Source organism: Oxyura jamaicensis, chromosome 4, assembly GCF_011077185.1.
Source record: "Oxyura jamaicensis isolate SHBP4307 breed ruddy duck chromosome 4, BPBGC_Ojam_1.0, whole genome shotgun sequence".
In the NCBI taxonomy this organism is placed as follows: Eukaryota; Metazoa; Chordata; class Aves; order Anseriformes; family Anatidae; genus Oxyura; species Oxyura jamaicensis.
The window spans coordinates 80,883,744-80,896,426 of NC_048896.1; the positions used below are offsets into that span (position 1 = coordinate 80,883,744).

The following is a 12,683-nucleotide window of genomic DNA, read 5'->3' on the forward strand; positions in this document are numbered from 1 at the left end:
GCCACCTTTTGACTGGTGGTCGTGGATTAAAATATTGCTGAAAAGTTGAAACGATTAACATTATACAATTAGAGGGATAATCCAGGTTTGTGTTACATACATAGGTGTACGTGCAATTGTTTTTGTTACAAATAACCTTTAAGCAAGAGTTTAGTTAAGTGAACTATACGGAATGTCACAGTAGGGCTCAGGTAAAGAGGAACAGTGTCAGTATAAAACATGATATTGTGCCTAACTTGTTTCATGACGTTGTTGTCATACAGATGGTTTAACAGTATAAAACAATCCATTTATAAAACAGAAGATGTAGTATTACGGTGCCTGAAAATTATAAAACTATGGGAACAGTAAGTAACAGAAATAGAATGTGTTACTGTAGACTTCGGTACCATTATTGTGACTTGCTAGACCTCCTCAAATACTAAAAAAAAATCTTCCTTCCCTTTTCTTAAAAAAAAAAAAAAGCTTTAAAATACTATTTGCTCTTAAAATTATGGTATGTGTTTTATAACTTCTAAATGTGAAAGAGTACAAGTCTAAAAGAAAGTGCAATTGTCGTATGGCCTAGCAAAACTTAAAAGAAGTCCTATAAACCAGTGCTTCATGACTCAAACGGACACTCCCAAGCAGCCTCTGACCTATATTTGAAACATAAGGACTAGTACTGCCAGTCTGATGATTTATGGGTATCCAAAAACTGGGAAGCATCTTCTGGAGAGAACAAATCTTCCGAGGTCTAAGAGGTCTAATCTTCCCTCATGTTTTTTCTGCCTTGCCACTTTGCTTTCCGTGTGAGTACATTGATAAGTTGTTTAGTTTAGTCACTTCCCTGTTCTGTTGGGGAAAACAGGTAAACAGCATGCCTGAGGCTCTTCAGTGACCCGTCGGCAAGCACAGGGTTAGAACTTAAAACTGAAAGGAACCTAAGGACAGGACCATCTACGTACGCCATGTTTTGCCTGGGGAGGAATGGAAATAGGAAATTTCTGTCTCGGTAGATCTGTGTCAGCACTGCACTTTTTTTTTTTTTGCTTTAGGTTTTTCAGCCAATGTTGATGGAATACTTTACTTACGAAGAACTGAAAGATATTAAGAAGAAAGTAATTGCACAACACTGCTCACAAAAGGAGGCTGCAGAATTCAGAGGTCTTAGTAAGTGGAATCAAGCTGAAGAGCTTCAGAAGGTCTTTAAGTATTCTGTGGATGAGAAGGCAGATCAAGGTGAAGCATTTAATTAAAGTGAAAGCAGTTTTTGCCTAAAAAGCCACACCAGTGGCATATCTACCAGTACAGTACTTCAGTTAAAATAGTTTTTGTAAAATAGAAATTTCTTAAAACAGTTTTGAGACTTGAAGAATTACAATATCAGACAGTCTTTTGGCAAACTTTACTGTATCTGATATTGTTTATCTTTTCTCAGACTTCTTCCCCTTTCCTCTCTCCTGTGATAATACTTGATACAATAAACAGGTAGAAATGATACTTAAATTTTAATTTCATACTTCCATAAAAATTACGTTTTCTGTTTGCAGAGCCTGCCTTTAATTGTTGTTTTTCAGGCCTGTTTTGTAAGCTTCATATATTGGTGGTTTAGTAAGAGGATAGACAACTGACAATATATACAGTTAATCTGGGGAATCAGAAAAGAAGGAGCTGTGTTTGTGGAGTTAGTGCAAGGGTATGAATCTGTACAGTGTGTGAGTAGGTCAGATGAAATGTGTATTCTGAAAGTGGATATTTTATTTGCATTCATCTAACTCTACCTTTCCTGATGAAACTTAGAATAAGTGCTACTGAAGTGCACTTCAGGCTTGTATTCTTCCTGTTGAAACAGCCTGCATCTTCCATGTTTACTGTTCTCACTCTTAACAAATGAAGAAGAGTTAATGTACCAAGGAAGAAGGATTAATGTACCAGAAGTGTAATACTGGGGTGAGACTGACAAATAGCTTACTCCTTGGTTTTGATAAGGTGTGGTGCTCTCATCAGGAAAAACTTGAAAATCTCTGTTCTGGAACCATTTTTTTTTTTAATGAAACTTGACTTTTGAGCTACTGAACTGGTCATTTTCTACCCTTCAGGTCAAGCCTTCAGAAAACATTGCTGTTCATGGTGTGAAATACTGTTTGAGTCTGAACAACTGAATAGGACAAAAGTAGCTTTATAGCTTTGCTTGCTATTATGTCTAGCTGGACTTGCAGTTTTGGGACAGTATGAACTCTGCAACATCAGTGTTCTAGACTCTGGGGGAAGAGGAGTGTGTCTTTCATTCGTTTCTTAGAAAAGGAAAAAAATACCACAGCTGTAGTATAGTGCAGTTCTAGCAGAATTTTAGTGTGAAATGCTCTGTTATCTGTCTGCAGTGACTTGCCAGGTGTCCAGATAAATACATTGATTCATCAGTTGAAACAGTAGTTTCACATCTTTTGTTTCTGAAGTAGTGACAGATTCTGATAGGGCAAATTATTTTAGTTATGGTCACCTTTGAAGTTTTTCTGCAAAAAGAGAATCCTGATCCGTGTCTCACTGTAAAGTCTTACATACTTTGTGTTGTACTAATTTGTGAAATCTGCTATTTCTAAGGACTCCTAAAAAAACATTTTGGAACTTTTTTCTCAAGTAATTTGACTCTATACAAAGCATTGAAAATTCTCTAAAACAGCAAAAAGAACAAACAAAACAAACAAAAACAAAACAACCAAAACAAAACAAAAAAAAAAATCTAGCCAAAGCACTAAATATGTTACAGTTTACAGATCTTTAGGTACTTTGGCAGTAAAGTAGAGCCATTGGAGATGATTCCTACTGTTGTTCATTAAAGAATAGATTATAGTAGTTGATTTTTAGTGTCTGACCTAATATTTAGTGTCACCTTAATTGCTTATATTTCTAGTTAAAGCTAGAAATAAAATAAAAAAAAAAAAGAGACAGCTGCAAACAGCTAAGTATGGATTTCTGGCTGTGTCCCAGTCAAGAGGTTGAGTGCTTTCAGTGAGGGTGGGCCCAGTTGGTAGTGTGCTGATACTATTTATTGGGAATCTGGCAAAGCAGGTATATATATATAATGTATGGCATAAGGCATATTTTTAAAGCTTTCCAGTTAAGGAAGCAGTATTTTCTATCTTGCTGTGGTAGAGTAGGAGCAGTTTATTTTCATCTAGGGCTTTCTCGGAGCCTTGTTGGATCAGTGTTGGGGGGGAGGGGAGGGAAATCCTAGCCAGTTGGGAAAATGACAAACAGAAAACTAAGATGGTTTTTTGAAGGTGGTATTACAGAGGAAGCTTTTAAAAGATGAAACAACGTATTTTCTTCATTTCTTTTGTCAAACAATTGTTTAAAACACTTTAATACATTTTTTTCATTGATACAGTCACCATGCAGTTACACCATTACTATTTAAAGCTATGAGGATTTACTTCACTTAACACAAACTTTCTGTATTTCAGAAACTGAAGTAACAGGGCACACAACAAATATTACTAATCTTCCTCCTGAAGTAATGGTGACCATTTTCAGTTACCTTAACCCCCAAGAGTTATGTCAGTGTAGTAAAGTAAGCACTGAATGGTCACAGTTGGCTAAAACTGGATCTCTTTGGAAACATCTTTATCCTGTTCGCTGGGCCAGAGGTAAGTTAAATTTAATTCTTTCTTTGAAAGCATGTCAGTTATAGAGTTTGAGTCAATGCAAATAATGTTTTATCAGCTGTCGTGTCATACAATGATCCTGAAAGCTGAGCATTTTGGAAAGGCTGTACGCTTTTGGCAGGGGGGCTGCCTTGAAACTTGGTTGAAGTTAAAAAAAAAAAAAAAAAAAAAAAAAAAAAAGGATATGAAGAAACTAAACACTGAGTTGGTCATTACTCATGAATAGCTCTTACATACAAACTGTTTATTAGTTTTACTGAGGTTTGTTGTCTTGTGTTAATGTTAACAAGTGCGCTCACCTGTGCCACATCTTAATTATAGTGTAGGGGTTTTGAGTTTTAAATGCTTCTGCTGCTACTATTTCAGTAATATTTTCATTTTATTGTGTTACTAGGTAGAAATAAAATACATTTTTGTTAGTTGCTGACTAGTATGCTTTCCTTGGAGGTTTGCCTTGTGACTCACACTTAACTGCATAGTTGAAGTTCAGAACAACAGAGTTGTAGCACTTCATTGTAACCTATTTCTGCTTTTTATATTCAAGCTTCAAAGCAACTGCATGTATTAGTTTTATTATTGGTTCTTTAAATATCTTACCTTGTACTGCAGTAAGGACTAAGAAGTGGTGAGCTTCAGCTTCTGTTCCTCAGACTTGTGTTCTTTAAAATTTTCAATTGAGAAATGTAACCTTTGCAAAAGCACCTGTTTAAACAGACAAAATACTCTGTATTTTGTTAAGGCCAGTTATGAGAGTCATCAGAGTGTATCTGTAGCTTAAAATACAAATATTTGTCCAGACTTGTGTGAATATTAAATAATCACTGGAGTATGGCATTGCAGGCTACACAATTGATGCCGTGCCTGTGGTTGAGATGATTGTGTTTTTTAATATGCAATATTTCATGTCTTTTAAGATTTTAATAAAGTTAGTTTATAACTTAAATTCTTGAGCTAAAAGCTAAGACCTTTTTTTTCCTCTTTGTACCTTTATGGCTTCTCAAGTCTGTACAGGGCAGAGACGAGTTAAATGACTTTCTGTTTGGAATTAACTTTTTGGCTGAATAAATTTAACTTACAGTAATAGATTTGTCCCAGAGCTGCAGCAGACAGAGGGGGTGTGTGGGGAGGTTTCAGAGTTCAAATTCGTTGAATTTTCTTCTGAAACCTAGTTAACTTTATACTTACATGCCACATGAAAGAGATAATTGGCATCTGCTTAAATTGGCTTATTCCTGAACCTGGTTTTGTCACAACAGGAAGCCATTCCCATGACGTACTGTCTATACTTACTAACGTAGTCGTTTGTGGAGAAGTGCTCTAAACTGGGTGGAAGCTTCTCAAATAGGAATTACTGCCAAACATGGTGGTGGTGGGGTGTTGGAAAAAAAAATCTGCAGGCTTGGTTTAATTTTTGACTTTTTCTCATACAGGCAGGGTTTTTGAGTCTTTCTGTGTATTACGAAGGTGGGATAAAATAAATGAGAAATGTCACCAAAGCCTTTTCCTTCAGTTGGTTGACAAATAGTTAGGATTTTGTTGACACTTGTCTGCGTTCCTCAAGTAAGAAACTATTTAACAGGGGTTGCTCTTATTTGTGGGATAATAGGATTTCCTGCTAGTGAGATAGTGGGATAAGCTCTTCTTGTGTGAAGTATATCTACACTAAGGGAGGCAGCAGACATGCTTATCCCAAGCCCAACACTGCAGTGTACCCATAACTTGTGCCTGTGCTGTAGCTCTTGGAGAACGGGATTCCCTCGCAGTTAAAACAGTAGAGCTGTTCTGATACTTGTGTTCATCCAGATGTTCTAGAAAATGATTATCTTTTGATTTGAGTCATATAGATATTATAATTGTGTTGTGCAGCTGTTGTAAGTAGGCTGCTTCTGGGATTTGGGCTCATAGAGTTGTCATGTGCAGTGACTAAAAATAGACTAATAAAATACATACTGATGGTCTATACGGTTGTGAGGTTCCCAAGGAAAACAGAAATGCTTCAAACCAAATGCTAAACAAGAAGCTTGTGGTGAATTTAGCAACCATAAAGAACTTGAGCACTTACACAGTCCAGGTACTCCATAATCATTTCTGTTATTTTTGCAGTCATTGGTCCCTACTAAGGAAATAAGGACAGAAGGCGTGTCTTAGGAATAACATAATAGGCAATGAGCCATGTAATGGTACTGCAGTTGTTTCAGGAATCTCTCTAGCTTTAAAATATCAACCAAACATGAGTTATGTCCAGGGTCAGGCCAACCTTAGTTCAGATGAATGCAAAATTTATTATTTCATTTCATATCTTTAGATAAGTCACAGTATACTGAGAAGTTATTGCTGTTTTCTGCTCTTATGAGGAAAGTTTGTGTTCATCTCTCTCTTTCTCTCTCGGTGAGTAGGTGATTGGTATAGTGGTCCTGCAGCAGATACTGAGACAGAACCTGATGAGGAATGGGTGAAAAATAGAAAAGATGAAAGTCGTGCTTTCCAGGAATGGGATGAAGATGCTGACATAGATGAATCTGGTAAGTAAATTCAGATTTTGATGTAGTTCTTTTTTCCTACAGATTATATAGCTATAATAAACTCATAAAATGGAGTCTCTTGTATAAAATCAATTTCAACTACCATTTTTTTGTAGTTTATTCAATGTTCATGAAACTAATGACAGATACAGCAACACTTTCTTATTTAGATTAAATGCTTTCTAAGCCAAGTAGATTTACACAGTAAAAAAGAACTTGAAGTTTTGTCTAGGAACTACTTAGCATTCCTGAAAGGAGTGCATTTTCCCTATTTTCATCTCATCGTGACTCTGATGGATAAGAATCCAGGGGAGACTTTAACAACAACAACAAAAAGGCAGCTAGTTTTGATGTGCTGAAATAGTTGATCTAGGAGATAGCAACCGTGAGCACAGGTGAAAGAAGAGTTATGGGGATACTTCTGGAGTTAGGAAGGCGGAAAAAGGTAGACTTTATCTCTTAGAAAGTTTGGGTGAATCATATTGCATCCTAATGCATTCTAGATTTAAAGTAAATCTTGTCATAAGCTTTTACATCACAGGATGTGAAATGCCCCTAGATATTGTATTTCAATTTATTAAGCAAATCAGTGGAAATAGCTGCCCCAGACTGCTTTGAATAGTACATAGTCTGTAGTAAATGTTTCTCAGAGTCCTTAAATGTTAATTTTCTGTTAAGTCTTTTACTATTTTTACTTGTTGTTGGTGTTAAAATCTTCAGGATTGTTGGAAAGACAAACAAGATTTTAAAGATGGGGCTGAAGTATGGAACTAGAATTCAGCAAAAGTTTTGATGTAGGGTACTTTCTGAAACCTAGGCTTTTTTAGGCTTTCTTTGGTTTTCTGATAACTTCTGTAATGTACACTGACAGTGTAGATTCCAAATGACTTAAAATACTAAGTCTTCCTCTTTGTTTTTTTATTTTTCAGAAGAAGCAGCTGAAGATTCACTTGCCATTAATATAGCACAAATGGAAAAACGTTTGCTTCATGGCTTAATTCAAAATGTCCTCCCACATGTAGGCTCCTCAGTGAAGACATTAGTACTAGCCTACAGTTCTGCAGTGTCTAGCAAAATGGTATGTAACTTGAAACCAGCATTTAATAATTGTGGCCGTGTAGCCTGGAATTAATAACTGATGTGCCCGAGTTTAAAGCACACTGGTTGTGAAAACAAGCTGCAATTCAAAAGAATGTAAATTCATATGTTGATGCTGACATTGTTTGCAACCTTGGCTAGACTTTGCTGATTATTGTTCCTTTTCCAGGTTAGACAGATCTTGGAGCTTTGTCCCAACTTGGAATATTTGGATCTCACTCAAACTGATATTTCAGACTCTGCATTTGAAAGGTTAGCTAATTGTTGTTTTTTAAAAATAAATAAAAGGGGGGAAAACATTCAAGCATGTCCTTACTCCATTGCTAGCATGAGACCGAAATAAATCAGTCAGGGTTCACACAGAACAAAGGACTAAACCAGAGCAGCACATAAATGGAACAGCCATTACAAAGTTATGCATTGCTATTTACAACCTTCTGTCTTAACTATTACAAATTTACCAAAGTATAGGTATCCATAACAATTTAACTCTGTGTTAATATTAACATCTTGAAATTGTTAATGGTTTTAATTTTGGGAGTTACTCAATTTCTGTAGTTTTTGGTCCGATACAGCCGATAGCATTTGGAATACTGCTGAAAGTTGCTGATCAAATGGTGGGAAAAGTTCTAGAGCCTAAGTGTATTATTGTGGATTCCTGAGTTTTACAGAAGTCTGCAGAAATTTCATTAACAGCAGTGGGATGATGCATGAATGAAGAGCCTGCACAAATGGGTCTTAACATGATACTGGAACTCAGTGGCTGTTTGTTTGCAGCACATTAATCATACAGTACTCTCAAGTTGTGTGCGCTAACAACACACAATGTTACTGGCATGGTTACTGGTACCAACATTCTGTTTTAATTGAAATAAGGGCCTTTATGGAATTTGCGTGGTTCAGAACTTGATCTTTTTGTGTCATTCTCCCGTGAAACTTAGATTCTTGGCCCTTCCTTATATCTGTATTTCTGATCTTAAAATCTGTAATTTGGGAAAATGGATTTGGTTTGCTGTAAATGGAAGTAATCATATATGGAAAATGTTAACATTCTTTGTGAACAGACAAAGGTTAAATCAGCTATATACTCTTATAGTTAATAATGCAGCAACAGTACTGCAGATCTAATTTCTGTTTCAGTTGAAAAACATAAGGCTGAAGGGGTGAGTTTTCATTAATGTGAAAGTCTGTTTCCATAGCAATCGAAGACTAATTACCTCTATGGAATAATTAATACCATACACAAAGTATGCTTCAGGAGTCCAGTTCTTTCTGAAATAAGTGCAAAGTTCTTGAGAGAAAGACATAGGGTCTAAGTACTGATACTTTAGTATGGATAAACAGGCAAGCTTGAGAAAGTCAAATAGGAAAAAATACAAGTATTAATATACTTTAAACGGAATATTATACCTCACATTTCTTTTCTTTGTGAATTTTACTAATTCAATAAGTTAAGTTAAGCTGAAAGAATTGAACTGTATGATTTCTCATAACTTACCTGGCTCTTGGTACCACCATTATGCACAGCAGAAACTGCTTTTTGAAATGGTTGTCGTATGTGTTTGGACTGCTGTTTTTAAAAATTGTTCAAGATGCAGTAAATATGGACTTGTTTATCTAATCTGTGAATTAATAAAGTAATTCCCTTATTTAATCTTTTTTTTTTTTTGTATATTTATCTGTAACACCTATTTCTGAGCAAAAATAAGTCATTTTTCTTCTGATTTCAGTTGGTCTTCACTTGGTTGTTGTCAAAATCTTCGCCATCTTGATCTGTCTGGATGTGAAAAAATCACAGATGTGGCGATAGAGAGGATTTCCAGAGCTCTGGGCATCATATCAGCTCACCATAACAGGGGTATTCTGAAAGGCTGCAGAAACAGGAATGCGAAGACTTTGTGGAAAAACAGAGAGATTACTCTGCAGTCCAGCAAGAAGTATAATTGTTTGCATGAAATCAACAATGAAGACTTTATCGAGGGAAGAGACAGTGAGCATCATTGGACTGACCCTGACAGCTCAGAAAACTTCAGTTCTGCATATGTGTGGATGCTAGATGCAGATGATTTAGCTGATATCGAAGATGCTGCAGAGTGGAGACACAGAAATGTTGAGGGGTTTTGTCTCATGGAACCAACATCCCCCATTAATTGTTCTGCATCTTGCTGCAGTAGAGACATTTATGGCTTAAGGACTAGAGGGTGGCAGCAGCACTGTGCTTCTACTGACTTGATTTACTGCGGTCACTCATTTTGTTGTGCTGGGACGGCACTAAGAACTATTCAAGCACTTCCAGAGTCCTCTGCACTGTGTAGAAAAACAACAAGGACTAAACAGTCAGAGAAAAAAGACTTGGCATACTCTGGGAGTGAAAAACCAGATGAAGAGACTGCACGAGTTCTTCAATTTCTCAGTCTGTCTGGGTGTTACCAGATCACAGATCGTGCTCTCAGGTGAAAAGACATTTCTGAGCTATTTTGCTGCAGCAGGGTTTTTCTAATGATATTTGTTGCAGTTGGGTTGCTCTGGGTTGTATCGGCCTAGTTTCAGTATAAATATTTTTGCTGAGAAAATCTGGTAAGTTTTAAGTGATCTTTGCATCTCAACGTATTTATGGTACCAGACTTGAAAACTTTATCCAACTTTTCCTTTCAATGAAAGGATTTAAAAAATCATTTCTTTAGACGTTTCCCCTGGAATAAAGTACTTTCCTAAATTCATTTGCAGTAGGCAAACAGGCAGTATTTATTTATACTTTTATATTTGATTTGTAGTGATTTCTTGTTAGGAAATTCAGTGTTGGTTCACTTTTTTCCATTATGTCTGCCAAACTTGTTATTGCTCTTGAAACTAAAAACAAACTGTAGTAACATCTCATTTAACTTGTATGGATGGTGACATAAGTTTGTATGTGCATAAGAACACATTAAATATGACTTCATACAATGTACAGAGCATATAAATTAGTTGAAGTTAGCTTGAACATTGAGCCAGCTTCACGACAGTTACAAAATTTGCAGTGTGTGATATGTAATTGATATTTTGCGTTGTGTCAGCAAAGTGTAGTTACTGCTTCATAATGAAAATGGGACAAGATTGAAATACCTCAAGTCACCTGCTCAGATGTGCTGTAGTAGCTCTGGGGACTAATTAGAGCTGCTTTGAATGTGAAGGCTTTATGCCTACCTGTCCTGTATGCCTTAGTCAGCAGAGAGATACATGGGGCGCTGCTGGCATTGATTTGCCTCTTGAGAGGCTTTGTCCCCATTTGACAAAGAACTCAGAAGTGCCAGCTGTTCAAATGTCTCTTTGCAGCTATTTTGGTACTTAAGCTTTTACTTCAGTTAGCTGTGCTTTGTCTTTGAGCCTGATGCTGGCCAAGCACTGGAGCAGACTTTTGCTGCTGAGTGTGGGTGGCTTGGTGAGGAATAGGCAACACTGCGTGTAGCTGCATGTGGCTGGCCTTCTTTCATGGCTGAGTCCTCTTGCAACAAAAGGACTACTTGATCCTTGAGTCGTAGGAAGGATTTTGCTGTGTTGCTGGTTTCCCATCACTGCTTTTTGGATACGAGGGAATACCAAGAATTGAGACTGTATTCTACATCAAGTGTTTGTTGCACTTAGCAGGGTAATGACATCTCCTAATATTTATGTGTGCCAGTTCATTCCATGTAAACTCTTAGTTGGTTCTGTTATTACCAGTTCTGTTTCCATCTTCTGACTGGAGAAAGTTGTACACCCATGCTCTTAGGACGTGAAACTGAAAATGCCTTGGCTTGAATCTGGCGCGTGTTGATTCAAGCTTGTGGTGTGGTGGTATTTTTTTTCAGATTAACTTGCTTAGCTGTCCCGTGAATTCCCAAAGAAGCAAGCAGTTGAACCAAAAAGTTATACTGAAGCTTTTGGAAGTATTATGTGCCAAACTTTGGGAACATCAATTCTGCATTTCCATTTTCAGGATGGGTTGAGAAATATACCTCACCTTGGAAGACTCACAATAAATCAGTAGTGCTTTGGAGAAGCATGTCATGCTAGTTCTTTGAAATAAATGGTCATCTCTGGAGTCATTAATGAACAAAGTGATTTCCCACTTAAGTACATTTCTGTCAAAGGAAATTGTTACTTTCTGTAGGGATTGGTTCATTTTTTCAGGCCTGTTAATCATTTTTCAGGCCTGCTAATTACCTGCAAGGGGGATTCACCTCATAGGGTGCCAGACTGTGAGATCTAAAGCTAAACGGTTTATTAGAGGTGTGCTTTTGTTACAAGCTGCTAGTAAATTGGAGACTGGTGACAGAGTAGGGTGCTAGTCAGTCTAGTGCTGTGCAAGCTCTTAACGCCTCTCTTCTGTCTGTTAACAGGGCACTGACTCTGGGAGGAGGACTGCCACACTTGGAACACCTCAACCTCTCGGGTTGTCTCACTGTAACTGGTGCAGGCCTGCAGGATTTAGTTGCTGCATGCCCTTCGCTAAACGATGAACACTTTTACTACTGTGACAACATTAACGGTAATGTCTTTTGTGAAGATGTGGTGCTTTTCTGGGGACGCTTGAACAAATTCATAGAATGGCCTGGGTTGAAAAGGTCCTTAAAGATCATCTAGTTCCAACCCCCCTGCTCTGGGCAGGGTTGCCAACCACTAGAGCAGGCTGCCCAGAGCCACATCCAGCCTGGCTTTGAATGCCTCCAGGGATGGGGCATCCACGACCCCTCTGGGCAAATTAGAAAATGACAGACAAAACAAAAAACATGCAAGAAAAAATTAGAAAAAAACAAACAAACACCTTTTTTCTTGTCTGTGTAGCACTGAATTTCAAATATTAATTACAAAATCACAATTGTTAAGTCAGTTTTTTCTTAAAGTCTTTCTAGTCCAGCATCATATTACTTAGGAAGACACGTCTAGTCCATGTATTTCTTACTTTAGGTTAGCATAAGTAATAGAGGCTAGGAAGTAAGTCTCAATATAGCTGATACACCCTTGTCCTCTCTGTCTCTTTCCTGTAAATCATGTAGTTGCACATTATCTTTGTGGCAATAACTTGAGAAATAGGCTTAGAATGGTACTAAAATGACTATTATGGGGAAAAAATGATGTGTTTTACTTCTATGTAAACCTCACATGTTACAGTGTGTTTGGTGTAGAATACCATAATGCGTCCTTGTAGATAATGAAAATTAGCTGTTCTGGTTTTGCTTAACTTACTAACTTAGGGTTGGATCTCAGCTGGAGAAGGATCTGGATAAATGCATAAAATACAGTTCTGGTCAAGTCTTTTCAGTGTTTCCCGCACTGGAATTTGGTCTGTTATGTCAGGTCCAGTAAACATTCATAGCGTTAGAGATGGAACCGTGGTGTGATTTGTATTGCATGTGTGAATTTAAAGCAGGTAAGTGCAACAGAATGGAAAGGA

At 37.2% G+C, this 12,683-nt stretch overlaps 1 protein-coding gene across 2 annotated transcripts in view; it reads left to right on the top strand.

Moving 5' to 3' along the window:
• FBXL5 (F-box and leucine rich repeat protein 5) overlaps window positions 1-12,683 on the top strand; it is a 35,608-nt gene that overhangs the window by 15,380 nt on the left and 7,545 nt on the right. The window contains exons 4-10 of one of the 2 annotated variants that reach the window (XM_035323599.1): window positions 1,038-1,152; window positions 3,447-3,629; window positions 6,044-6,169; window positions 7,099-7,247; window positions 7,437-7,519; window positions 8,998-9,720; window positions 11,629-11,777. In XM_035323599.1, the coding sequence (XP_035179490.1) occupies window positions 1,038-1,152; window positions 3,447-3,629; window positions 6,044-6,169; window positions 7,099-7,247; window positions 7,437-7,519; window positions 8,998-9,720; window positions 11,629-11,777 (1,528 nt within the window). Of the gene's footprint in view, window positions 1-1,037; window positions 1,222-3,446; window positions 3,630-6,043; window positions 6,170-7,098; window positions 7,248-7,436; window positions 7,520-8,997; window positions 9,721-11,628; window positions 11,778-12,683 lie in introns of both variants that reach the window. The other variant, XM_035323598.1, reaches the window with a different exon arrangement.